General features: G+C 47.0%; 1 protein-coding gene across 5 annotated transcripts in view; it reads right to left on the bottom strand.

Annotated features, from left to right (window-relative positions):
• The window catches only part of FAM160A1 (family with sequence similarity 160 member A1), a 307,897-nt gene that overhangs the window by 19,351 nt on the left and 274,457 nt on the right, over positions 1–14,089 (bottom strand). For all 5 annotated transcript variants that reach the window (XM_027513440.1, XM_027513441.1, XM_027513442.1 and 2 more), the window contains 2 exons: positions 12,366–12,445; positions 327–517 (listed from right to left, as the gene is read on the bottom strand). In XM_027513440.1, the coding sequence (XP_027369241.1) occupies positions 327–517; positions 12,366–12,445 (271 nt within the window). The remainder of the gene's footprint in view (positions 1–326; positions 518–12,365; positions 12,446–14,089) is intronic.

Below are 14,089 nucleotides of genomic sequence, written 5' to 3'. Positions count from 1 at the left end.
ACACCACACAAAAAGGCCTGAACTGAACTGCCACTCTCCCGGCGCCAGAAGCAAAAGCAGGGCACTGAGCATGGTACTGGGGCACAGCACCACCAGGGGCGTCGGCAGCCCACATAAGCCACCCTCTGACCTAACTATCGGGTCACCCCACCCTCACCCCGTTTAAGGGACCAGCTTGGCCCCCGGCTTGGGGAGCAAGCAAGGGCATCTGTTTCTTGTTCTTGGGCTGCAACAAGAGGCCCGGAAAGCCCTGCTGAATTCCTCCTCTGGCCTCTTGTCACTTTCTATCGCTAAAGGGTCAGGGATGCAGGTTGGCAACACCCTACCTGGGCTGTCACGCCTGCACTGTGACCAGAGAATATAATCCCTCTCCTGGTTCCCAAGTGTCAGGGTGATCCCGCTGGAGCAACAGACGGGGGTCAGGGCGAGCAGCTTGGCCGCAGACACAGAGTAACAGTCTCTCTCCTTCACAGCCCACCTCTGACTCAGCATCATGTGATTGCAAGGGATCAGATACCTGGAAGACAAAAAGGGCCGAGTTCAGTGTCTGCAGGTCCATTCCCGTGATCAGGGGGCTCATCCTTTCTGCACCTTCACTCCAGCCCCCTGGGATCACTCCTGAGCTTCAAGCCTGTCAAGGGCTGCCTTTTTCTGACAGCAGATCTAAGGGCCCTCAGAATTTAGCATCCGCAAACTTCCCCTCTCTTAATGGATGTGCTGCCCCTCTGCGCCCCGGGCCTTCGCCTCTGCTGTAACCTCTCTCTGCAGCATGCTTCCCCTGCCCCTGCCAGACACCTGCCTTGTCGTCCTGCAAACTCCAAGTTCAGTGTCACTTTCTCCAGGAAGGCATCCGGGCTTCCCACTCCAAGGTGGAGACACCCTCTCCCTCCACTATGCTCATGGCTCTCTGTTAAGGCACTGCTATCAGAATCACAACTGTTTTGGCGTCTGCCTTCTCAACATGATGTGCTACCAGAAGCAGCACCTCCTTCAAGAGTTCTGCCTCATGATCCTGTGGGCAGTGCTCAGAGTGGGCGCCGGATGACAGCACAGTCTTTGCACAGAAAGGCAAAGACCCTGCCAGAGTGCCAGCCTCTCCTGTTCTCCCGTGGGGCCATGAGACTATCTTGTGCCACAGTGTTCTGGCACCAGTTCCGAAGGGGCTGTAAGGGTGGGCGGTGTCCCCACACCGCCAAGCAAGCAGTGCTCCAGGCTGAAGGTGTCCTTCGGTTCAACTCAAGTGTGGCACTGTCTACTCAGAGGCGGCAGTGGAGCCCACGGGCTGAGGGTCTGGTCCTACAAGACTCTGCAACACACACACACACACACACACTTCAGATGCCAGTCACAAGTCCAAGCTGTCACCTGTGCTTCTGAGGTTCCAACAACCCCGTCTTGGTTTGATCAATTTGCTAGAGCAGTGCACAGAACTCAGAGGCTTTTTTTTTAACTTATTAATTTTATATTGGAGCACAGCCAGCTAACAATCTTGTGACAGTTTCCAGTGGACAGCAAAGGGACTCAGCCAGATATACGCACGTGTCCATTCTTCCCCCATTCCCCTCCCATCGAGGCTGCTACGTAACACTGAACAGAGTGCCCTGTGCTATACAGTAGGTCCCGGCTGGTTCAGTTCAGTTCAGTCATTCAGTCATGCCTGATTCTTTACGACTCCATGAACCACAGCACGTCAGGCGTCCCTGTCCATCACCAACCCCAGGAGTCCACCCAAACCCATGTCCATCGAGTTGGTGATGCCATCCAACCATCTCATCCTCTGTTGTCCCCTGATCCTCCTGCCTTCAATCTTTCCCAACATCAGGGTCTTTTCAAATGAGTCAGCTCTTCGCATCAGGTGGCCAAAATATTGAAGTTTCAGCCTCAACATCAGTCCTTCCAATGAACACCCAGGCCTGATCTCCTTTAGGATGGACCCACTTAAAATACAGCAGTGTGTACCTGTCCATCCCAAACTCCCTAACTATTCCCCCACCACCTAAGTTTCTTCTCTAAATCTGTGAGTCTGTTTCTGTTTTGTAAATAAAAAACTCAGAGACACATTACTTACTAGGTCACTGGTTTTTAGGAAAGGCTGTAACTCAGGAACAGTCTGATGGAGAGATGCAGGGGGTCAGCGGTGGGGGAGGCTATGGAGGTTCTGTGTCATCTCCCGGCCCCTCTCCCCCAGCACCTCCACCAATGGAAGGCTCTCCAAAGCCAGCAGTTGTGGGGCTTTATGGAGGTTTCACTGTGGTCATGGCTAATTTTGAATCACTGACCATTGGCACTTAATTCAACCTTCTCCTCTCCCCGGGTATCAGGGGCTTAGAAGAAAAAGGACAATGACCAAACATGTATTTCTTCTTATGAACCACAACTTCACAGCTGCCCAGGGCTCAGCATGGAGCACTGGGCCCCGTTTCACACCAAACACTCTTGGGAGTGGGTGACAAAGCATCTCAGGATCATCACACAGCTGGAGACAAGAACACGTGGGCAGTCACTTCTGACACACTCGGAGCACACTGGCAGGCTGCGAGGCTGCAATCAAGAGCGTTTCAGTGGCCTCCTTTCCTAACGGGGGGAAAGAGCACGCTGTTTGTTTAAACAAAGATGGAACAAACCTGACGGAAGCCTCACGGCCAGAGCCAAGTGCCCCACGTTTGTGCGGGAGCCAATTCCAGAGACCCTGAGCCCTGAGGCAGACAACCGCAATCTTCAATAAACCTGCATGTTTTTGTTTCTGTATTTAGCTTTCAAGAGAGAGGCGGTACAGAGGAAAACAAGCCATGATTAAGGATTCAGAGAAAAAGATAAAAGTACAACTTCCAGGGTATGTCCCGAGGCCAGTAAACGTTGAGCTGTCTTCCACAGCTCCTGCGGATCCACAAGAGGAAAACCTATGTTTGCATTAATGACTGACCTGCTGCAAGTGCCTGGGTCAAGGAGGAAAAGAGATTTCATTCTCTTCATAGCATGTTACACGTTGGTCTTTGTAACGTTCATGGTATGAAATGACAAGCTTGCCACTGAACCTTCAGTTCTCAAAAAATAAATCAAGGACTTCCCGGGTGGTCCAGTGGCTAAGACTCCAGGTTCCCAATGCAGGGGCCCTGGATTCGTCCTTTGGTCAGGGAACTAGATCCCACATGCCACAGGCAATCAAATAAGTAACATAAGTACAAATAAAGATATATAAATAAATACTTAAATTGTGCTAAGTCGCTTCAGTCATGTCTGACTCTTTGTGACCCTATGGACTGTCGCCAGGCTCCTCTGTCCATGGGATTCCCCAGGCAAGAATACTGGAGCGGGTTACCATGCCCTCCTCCAGGGAATCTTCCCGACCCAGAGATCGAACCCATGTCTCTTATGTTTCCTACACTGGCGGAGTACCTAAAAGGAGGTGGGTTCTTTACCACTAGTGCTACTACCTTTAATCAGTAAATCAAATTATGCCTCATTCAACCCAAATCTTAGCTAGACTGCCAAGTAAGGGAGACGCAGTCTCCCCTCCCACACTCATATGCACACAACACACACAGACACCTGAGCCGAGACCCCGTCACTGAGATCCAGGCACGCCCCGCGCATCTGACGCAGCAGTATTTACTTGCAAGTGCAGGTTCACGGAAATCAGAGGGTCTAAGAACAAACAGCAAAGACAGGAGACGCAGTGTGGGAAATGGGCCCGGTCTAGCCTCATCCTCAGCCCAGCTCTGGGGATGTGTGCCTGAGTCCTACTGGAGAGGAAACAGATCCTATAGGCAGGAAATGAAAGACCTCTGTTCACGAGGATCTCGGTGAGAGGAGACGCTTTGTGGATCAAGAGTGATGACAGGAGAGAAGCCTTCTCTGGCCTGCACGGTTCTGGCCCCAGGACGCACAGGGAGGCCCTGCTGGTCCAGCCCTCGTGCCCTCCATCACCCCCGAGCCCTCTCAGGAGCGGGGACACGGCAGGGACCGAGGGAGGCAGCACCAATCAAGGGCTCAGCAGAGACGCTCCTGTGGCAACTGCACCGGGGCACAGATTTGTGCGGGAGCCCGTGTAAGACCCCAGCCTTGGGCTCCCACAGAACTGATAGCTGATGCTTCACAGGGGGCCACAGTCTTAGACGAGGGGCAGGGGGGCGGGCAAGAGCCAGGGAAACCTGTCCTGTGGTTGCCGATGCGAACTCTTCTGCCATCACAGGCGAGAGAGGCCTGGGGAAATTCACATTATACAGAATTTATATTGTATCCTTATTCTCATCATTAATTATTTAAGAAACAACCTGCTTTGATGCTTTTATATACTCCTGGAACTTGATGACTACTTACAGCTCAAACCAAGCATATTTCATGACTTAAGTTGATATACATAGATTTCTACTCTTTATTTGAAGAAGTAAAAAAAAAAAAAAAAAATGGAACAGTGGATCAAACCTAATAGAGCTATTTATCAAATATCACCGGTGGATAGCTTGGCATTATATTAGAATAAATAGTGATTTGGAATTTGCAACTTTGCAAATACACACTTTCCATAGAAACTAAGAATTTTCTTCTGAGTAAATCAAATAAAGGGATCCCCCAGTGGTTGAAGGAGAGGGTTCTATACAATTAGAAATTGGAGAGTCAACCCAAATGAATAACACCCCTGCATTTAAAGCAGGACTTCTACTACTGTGCTTCTATAATGAAGGACTATCCCAGAGAGAAGCGTGGGGGACCACACACTAGCCACCACCTGCCCTCAGTTACAGACAGAGACTAGAAACAGAAAGGAGTCAGATGTTCCCCAAATGCCGCCCGTCGGGATTAAGTGGGTGATGACAGCAGGAGAATCACCTAGGAAACTTCGTACAGATGACTGGCATCAAACTATCTTTTCATTTCAATGGTATTTGCCTGGGGTGGGATTTTATTTAAGTTCAGGAAGCAGTAAATATTACATAATCGGAAACTAACAAATGGCTTTAGAGGCTCAGGTTACTCAAAGCCATCCCAATACAGCAGGAAAAAAAACTATTTCCTACATTGTCCTCGCTTTTTTCATTATCTCCCTAGCCCTCTGCAACCCTGGATCCATGTTCTATGTTATTGGATATCACTCGTTAAAATAAATCATCATCACTTCTGAAACAATTCAGTGACAACCAATCAATAACAGAGCATACACAGTGCCTGCTGCTACACTGACAATAAAAACAAACAAAGCAGTCAGGTATGATGGAGTAAGCAAGATGCTTCTTAGGAGGCAACAGCAATCTCAGTGTGCACCAACGGGCAAAAATCTTAAAAGCAACGTGAGTGAATTTCAAAAAGCTCCTTTGTTTTTCAAAGATGTTTTGGCCGTATTTCTCCTATTCACCGTACCCTAAGTTGGCTTCTTTTCCCCTCTCCTCCAGAAACCTAATGCTCACAGAAGATGGGAATGTTCCTGAAGTGAACAGACAGCTTCTCTTTGAGCAAAATAGTTTCTACCTGAACACAAAAGGTGATGCAGTTCATAAACCCGACAAAGGACCAGCACCTGTGAAGGAAAAACCCCAACCAGAGTATTCAGAAGTGGCATTCAGGGCATTAAGCAACCCAGTGGTGCCTAAACCGGAAGTGTCACGAACACGGTGGGGGCGGGGGGGGGGTGGAGGGGGGGGTGGGAGGGGGCGTGGAGGAGGGGGGGGAGGGGGAGGGGGAGGGGCGGGGCGGGGCATGTAATCTGTCAAGTGTCTGCCTGTCAGGAGAAGGCAATGGCACCGCACTCCAGTACTCTTGCCTGGAAAATCCCATGGATGGAGGAGCCTGGTAGGCTGCAGTCCATGGGGTCGCTAAGAGTCAGACATGACTGAGTGACTTCACTTTCACTTGTCCCTTTCATGCATTGGAGAAGGAAATGGCAAGCCACTCCAGTGTTCTTGCCTGGAGAATCCCAGGGACGGGGGAGCCTGGTGCGCTGCTGTCTATGGGGTCGCACAGAGTCGGACACGACTCAAGTGACTTAGCAGCAGCAGTCTGCCTGTCAGCAGTTCCTGCCTGCCTTTGGCCCATCACAGGTCACATCCTTCAAGGTGGACAATTTCCCTTACATTTTCTGTGCCCCTAAATAGCCTCTCTGCTGCTGCTGCTAAGTCGCTTCAGTCGTGTCCGACTCTGTGCGACCCCACAGACGGCAGCCCACCAGGCTCTCCCGACCCTGGGATTCTCCAGGCAAGAACACTGGAGTGGCTTGTCATTTCCTTCTCCAATGCATGAAAGTAAAACGTGAAAGTGAAGTTGCTCAGTGGTGTCTGACTCTTCACGACCCCATGGACTGCAGCCCACCAGGCTCCTCCGTCCATGGAATTTTCCAGGCAAGAGTACTAGAATGGGGTGCCATTGCTTTCTCGGTACCTTATTCCAACTTACTACTCTGATTATCTTGCTAAAGGAAAAAAAAAATCAGTTACAAACAGATTATCACTTTGAAAGGTCAATAATTAAGAGTGCTTGGGTTGCAACAAAAATTGATGTAGTTTTATCATGTAACAAATAACCTCACAAAAGGAGTCACATAATCGTCACTGCTCTATTGCCTCTCAGATCTACAAGTTTGTCATGCACATTCAAATGACTACAGCAGCAACAAAAAAGGGCAGCTTATAAATATATCTCGTAGGTCCCTTAACATTTAAAGGGCTAGAAAAATAAGGATTTTTCATTGCCTTTGCTTTTAGTACAGATTCTAAATCAGAAAAGACACTGTTCTCATTACAGTAAGCCCCTCTTATCTGCAGGAGATACACTCCGAGACCCCCACTGACGCCCAAAACAGAGGATGGTACTGAACCTTATAAATACTGTGCTTTTTTCTATACATACAAACCTATGATAAAGTTTAGTTTATAGATTAGGCTCAGGAAGAGAATAGCAACAACAGCTAGTAATAGCTGTTTTTCCCCAACTTTAGAAAAGTTTTAGTGTTAGAAAATGGACAGACATGATAACATCAATATTTTAATTTACAAAGTGGTACTGCAGAATGAGAAAAAATCACATCCAGCTCATTTATCCAGTGATAATATGGTCTGGCCTATTCAGTTTTCACCCTAGAGTACATAACGTGTTAGCTCACGGATCCATTTTTGGAGTATCCAGTAATAAAATACAGCAATTATAACCATGTACTGTAATGGAAGTTATGTGAATGCAGTCTGCCTCTCAAAGTGTCTCACTGTGCTGTACTCTCCCTTCCTGTGATGATCTGAGACCATGAAACGCCTACATGATGGCATGAAGTGAGGTGAATAATGTCAGCCTTGGGACGCAGGCTCAGGCTGCCACTGACCTTCTGACGCAATACAAAGGACAAACGTGCACTTAAGGTGACCCTGGATCACTGAGCCATGAAGATGTTGATGGCTGGATATCAGGGGCAGACTCTGTCGATAACTGGGGATCCTGGCAGGGGAGGCCTGAGATTCCATCACACTACTCAGAACAGCACACAATTTAAAACCTATGAACTGTTTATTTCCAGAAGTTTCCACTTAATATTTCTGGACCACAGTTGACCATAGGTAACTGAAACGTTGGAAAACAGAACCAAAGATAGGAGGGACTCAGTTCGGTTCAGTTGCTCAGTTGTGTCCAACTCTTTGCAACCCCATGGACTGCAGCACGCCAGGCCTCCCTGTCCATCACCAACTCCCTAAGTTTGCTCAAACTCATGTCCATCGAGTCAGTGATGCCATCCAACCATCTCATCCTCTGTCATCCCCTTCTCCTGCCTTCAAGCTTTCCCAGCATCAGGGTCTTTTCCAATGAGTCAGTTCTTCACATCAGGTGGCCCAAGTATTGGAGTTTCAGCTTCAGCATCAGTTCTTCCAATTCAGGACTGATTTCCTTTAGGATTAACTGGTTTGATCTTCATGCAGCTCAAGACTCTCAAAGAACCTTCTCCAATACCACAGTTCAAAAGCATCAATTCTTTGGCACTCAGCTTTCTTTATGGTCCAACTCTCACGTCCATACATGATTCAGCTTTGACTAGATGGACCTAACTGGATACACACCTTATCATTACAGCCACCACTGTTCACAGCCTTGTTCTCAGAATTGTAAATCTCCTTATCTCTTTCTGCTGCAAACTTAGTAGTAACTTCTTCAATCGCATTAATTCTCTCTTAATCTGTATCTTAAATGTTATCTACACTAAACACTCAGTTTTTCATTTTAATAATTACAGTTTCCACTTCTAAAATCCCTAGCTGGTTCTTTAAATCTGCCTGTTATTCTTACTTGATTGCCGAAATACCATTTTTAGGGAACTTACCCAGTGGTCCAGTCATTGAGAATCTGCTTCCAGGGCAGGGGACTCGCGTTTGAGCCCTGGTAAAGGAACTAAGATCCCACATGCTGCAGGGCAGTGAAGCCTGTGTGCCATTGCTAAGACTCAATGCAGCCAAATAAATAAACATTAATTTCTAAAAAAAAAAGTTTTTAGTTTAACAGAAAATAATAAGTATTGGCAAGGATTGTGGAGCAACCAGAACCCTGTACACTGTCAGTGGACTTATAAAATGTGCAGCTATTGTAGAAAAAAAAATTTTCACAGAATGATCCAGCAACTTCACTTCTGGATATCCACACAAAAGAAGTGAAAGCAGGGTTCTGAAGAGACATATCTGTGTATCTGTGGCCACAGCAGGGTTATTCATTGCAGCTAAAACGGGAAGCAATCCAAAATGTCCAGTGACAGATAAGTGAGTAAACCAAATGTGGTGTAAATAATGGTGTATTATTTGGTCTTCAAAAGGACGGAAATTCTGACACCTGCTACAACATGAAAGACTCTTGAAGACACTGTGCTAAGTGAAATAAATCAGGCACAAAAAGACAAATACTACATGAGTCCACTTACATGGACTAGTCCACCTAGAAGAGGCAAATTCAGAGCAATAGAAGGCAGGATAGTGGCTGCCATGGGCTGGGGCAGGGGTGGGGGGCAGGGAGTGAGGATTTAAGGGGTACAGAAGGGGTTTTCTTTGTGAGGTGAGAACAATTCTGGAGATGGATGGTGGCAATGGCTGTACAATAATGTGAATGTACATCACTGAGCTGTATGGTTAGGTTCTATGTATTTGACTCAGTTCACGTGTCCGACTCTTTGCAACCCTATGGACTGCAGCACGCCAGGCTTCCCTGTCCATCACCAACTCCTGGAGTTTACTCAAACTCATGTCCATTGAGTCAGTGATGCCATCTAACCATCTCATCCTCTGTCGCCCCCTTCTCCTCCTGCCTTCAATCTTGCCCAGCATCAGGGTCTTTTCTAATGAGTCAATTCTTGGCATCAGGTGGCAAAAGTATTGGAGCTTCAGCTTCAGCATCAGTCCTTCCAATGAACACCCAGGACTGATCTCCTTTAGGATGGATTGGTTGGATCTCCTTGCATCCAAGGGACTCTCAAGAGGCTTCTCCAACACCACAGTTCAAAAGCATCAATTCTTCAGCACTCAGCTTTCTTTATAGTCCAACTCTCACATCCATACATGACCACTGGAAAAACCATAGCTTTGACTAGACGGACCTTTATTGGCAAAGTAATGTCTTTGCTTTCATAGCTTTTCTTCCAAGGAGCAAGAGTCTTTTAATTTCATGGCTGCAGTCACCATCTGCAGTGATTTTGGAGCCCCAGAAAATCAAGTCTCTCACTGTTTCCATTGTTTCCCCATCTATCTGCCAAGAAGTGATGGGACCGGATGCCATGATCTTAGTGTTTTGAATGTTGAGTGTATTTGACTACCATTAAAAATACTTGTTCTGCCTGAAATTATCACAACACTGTTAATCAGCTATACTCTACTACAAAATAAAACGTTTAAAAAAAACAGAAAAAGTACTTGTTAAATGGGTATGGGGGGTGGGAGGTGGATCAGCCATTCAGGTGACAACGATAGGAAGCAGAGGTTTCCTGCGTGTCTACCGCGTGCTGACCTCTACATCTATCCCCAACTCGTTCTTCTCAGATTCCCCAGGCAATGTGGCAGAATCAGAAATACAGAAAGTAGTAAATAAAGGGCATCTACTATTACATTCTCATCATCCTCCTCAATAAGGAAACAAAGAAGAAACTCAGGCTAGGAGCACTGAGATCAGAGGCTGCTGCTGCTGCGTTGCTTCAGTCGTGTCCGACTCTGTGCGACCCCATAGACAGCAGCCCACCAGGCTCCCCGGTCCCTGGGATTCTCCAGGTAAGAACACTGGAGTGGGTTGCCATTTCCTTCTCCAATGCATGAAAGTGAAAAGTGAAAGTGATGTCGCTCAGTCCTCTCCGACTCTTAGCGACCCCATGGACTGGAGCCTACCAGGCTCCTCTGTCCATGGGATTTTCCAGGCAAGAGTACTGGAGTGGGGTGGATCAGAGGCTACACCCAGCGCTTTCTCCATGACTCCATTCAGCACCTGCAACCATGCACTTTCCTGGGCAACAACAGGCCCTTACTCACCATGGAAATGCCAAGCACTGACCTCGACGTGTGTTTCAATCACGAGCTGATTCCTTCACCTTCATAAGGCACAGAGCTGGCTCTCAAAAGAAGCTTTGACAAATACGACCTCTGAGGACAGTTTTTACCACAAGCACCACCCTGTGAGTAGACAACGCCACTGGGCAGAAGCATCTGCCCCCCTGGCTCAGCCTCCCCCGGTGACCAGGGCTGGGACATGGGGCCAGGCTTCCAGGCCCACTGCAGAGGACAGCTGCTTTCCCTGCTGTCAAAGAAGCGACATTCAAGGATCTAACGTTTAAATATAACCAGGATTTACCCTTGTTGGAAGCGAACTTTGGCTCTGACACCAAACAGGCTTTAACAAGCTGCTCTGACGGCTTTCATCCAGGCGCCACTAATGCACTGTCACATCAGGAGAGACCTGATGCGAAGCGGACATAACCCTTTTAGGACAGAAAACGAATGAGTCATACCCTGAACGACCCAGGGTATGTACTTATGAGCAGATTCGTTCTTTGCTAAGGCCCTAAGATCAGTTACTGATGGCCTGATCGAAACCCTCCAGAAGCCCAAAATTAATAAGCGATGTTCTCCTATAAAACAGTGACTCTGCAAGGCCTCCATCACCAGGCCGCCCGCTGACTCCCCCTGTGGTGCTTCTATCGCTCCCTTTTGCAGGGTGACACATCTATACTGCACCTTCCTCAAACCAGTAGTTCTCAAACTCAGCCTGGCATCAGAATCCCCCGGAGCTAAACAAAACACTGCTTGCCAGGCCCCACCCACCACCAGTTCCTGATTCAGCTTGTCTGGGAGAAGACGGCCAAGGATGTGTGTTTTCATGAGTTCCTGGATGACGTCTCTGCTGCTGTTCCCAGAACCACACTTGGCCATGCCCTGAAACTTCTCCAGGGCCAGACACCTCTTGGAACGCCAGCTCCTCAGTAATCCTGCTCACACCATGTCTAAACTGCAGTGGGACCAGGGGCAGCCCAGGTCTCCTCCCTCTTGTCTTGCTCTCAGCACCCTCTGTCCCAGGAGGGGTCAGCAGCAGGGTCTATGGACGGTGGGGGTGGAGCAGGCACCCAGCGAGCTAGTCGACTCTTTCCTTACTGCGTCCAGACCACGGAGGGGAGTGCGGGAGCACAGGCCCTCGTCAACTCTCTTCCTTCACAAAAGCAGATGCTCCTCTCAGCGACCCTGAGAGGACAGGCTGGGATGAGGCAGGACTCGGCGTCCCTGAGTCTCCTGCCCAATGACCAAACTGATGTTGTCTTGCTGGCAGTCCACTTTGACTCCGGACACCCATCTCCAGACCCCAGCCCATTCATGACACCGTTCCCACCTGGACATCTGAAGGACAGACCTTCTCTGCCCTGTGTATACGGATGCCCTTTTCAGTTCGTCCCTCCACCCACGCCCTTCTGAACTATACACAGGAAGTACTCATTAAATATTTACCGAATTTAATTGAAAAATACTTGCAAGCCAGGCAGTGAGCACTGTAGCCATACCGTTACTAAAGCAAAAGTCATAGAATAATTTCTATACACCAACAGCATTTCATATTGAGAAAAGTTGTTCTCAATAACATGAGTCTCCTAAAAATGTACTTTGGGAGAAAGACATCCAGTTACAGACCAGAAGAGCTTTCATAACACTTCTGAAAGTTTCCAAACGTTCTATTTATTTTTTCCAGGAGCACATGTATAATATAATGCCTTTGCCCCTCTAAATACTTTTAACCTTGGGCAATAATGCAGAAGTTAAGCTGATTTTCTTGATTATTTTCTTTCTTAGAAGCATGGCCCTTACTTAGCTCATACTATCAAAGGAAAATAAACAGCAATAGTGTAGGTTGTTCTTTAAAGGAGACAAAAGGTGGCAACTCACCTTAGAATTAGTTGTAACATCACATCTTCACAATGTAAACCGATGAGAGTTCTAAATAATGCCAGGGACACCACACAAAGCTGGGAAGCAACAAACACACGTTCTGTTTCAGACACTGAAGGGACCTCTGTAACCCCCAAAGACGGTAAATAATTCAGAATGACAAAATAAAATGGCCTTCATTTTTTAAGTAGTTTTATTATTATTTTTTTTTTTTAAAGATGCTGCTGCCAGAGAAAATGTATATTCAGACCACCAGTTCTCCTGTAGGATTTGATTCGACAATCTATCCCTGGGATTATGCCACTATGCAGAATCACTCTCCTACAAAATGCCTATGCTCATGTAAGATCCAGATAAACACGCCCCCTACAACTCCCCAACACACACACGCACACACACACACACACGATCTACTTATGTCATTTGTTTTCCTATTTTCTTTTTTAAATATTTTGTTTATTTATTTGGCTGTGAGGAGTCTTTGTTATGGCATGCAGGAGCTTGTATTAATAATTGTGGCATGCAGAGTCTTAGTTGCAACATGTGGGATCTAGTTCCCTGACCCCCAGGGATCAAATCCTGGATCCCCAGCATTGGGAGCCCAGAGTCTTAATCACTGGAGTGCCAGAGAAGACCCTTCTAGTTATTTTCAAATATGACATTGATTTTTTACAAGATAGGGCTAAAAGAAAATTGCATATACCCCGGCCAACTCTCTACCTAGAGTCCCCAGCCCCAAACCTCAACTCCTTTTGATTTGTTTCTTGGCTTTGGGGCAAAGATTTTCCTGAGTTCCATTTCCCATAGTGCTGAGGGGTGATGATATACTTTCCTGAAGTATTTCATTAAATACTTTTTTCATTAAAAAAAAAAAAGAAAAAGAATTCTTGCCATCTCTAATTTCCAAAAAGGAAGGATAAAGAGCCCAACAGAGAAGGTTCCCAAAGGTACATTCTAAAATCACTGTGTCCTTTGGGGAGTAAGCATTTATTGTTCTATCCAGCCACATAAGTAATTGAGGCTCTTACTGTTTGTACAGGAGAATAAGCGCTAGTCCATCTTCTAGGCAGGACCAGTTTACAACCTGGTTAATGAAATTCGTAACAGTGCTGCAGAGAAAGAACTGTACTTGGTGTGCCCCAAAACATCTCTTGGACTCAGGCCACCCCTTACAGTTGGGCAGAAGCAACGTACTTCATTCCACTCACTCCATGCCTCTGCACATCCCGTTTTTCTGCCTGGAATGCCTTCCTCTGTCTCTTCCGCAGGATAAAGCCTCCTTATTCTCTAAGACTGACCCTAGGCACCACCTTTCCTAGGAAATCTTCTCTTTCTGCCAGGATTACCGCTCAGCATCTCCTTTCCCCATTCTGAGTCCTTTCTATATGTCACCATAGTAACCTGGGCAAATCACTGTCAAGGTGCTCAGCACCCTGTATCTGTCTTTTTATTATTGAGTCCCAGGAGTTTGTAATTCTACATACAAGTATCTTATCAGAGACATGACTTGCACAGATTTCTTCCTACTGTGTCAGCTGTCTTTTCAGTTTCTTAATGGTGTTCTTTGAAACACAAGAGTTCTTACTTGTTTATACATTTTCGATTTCTTCTTGAATCAGTCCCAGAAGACTGTATCTTTCTAGAACTTGCCTGTTTCATCTAAAGTATCCAATCTTTTGGCACATAGTTGTTCACAGTATCCCTCATAATCCTTTTTAGTT

Source organism: Bos indicus x Bos taurus, chromosome 17 (assembly GCF_003369695.1).
Source record: "Bos indicus x Bos taurus breed Angus x Brahman F1 hybrid chromosome 17, Bos_hybrid_MaternalHap_v2.0, whole genome shotgun sequence".
Classification (NCBI taxonomy): Eukaryota; Metazoa; Chordata; class Mammalia; order Artiodactyla; family Bovidae; genus Bos; species Bos indicus x Bos taurus.
This window is presented reverse-complemented; position numbering and strand designations above follow the sequence as displayed.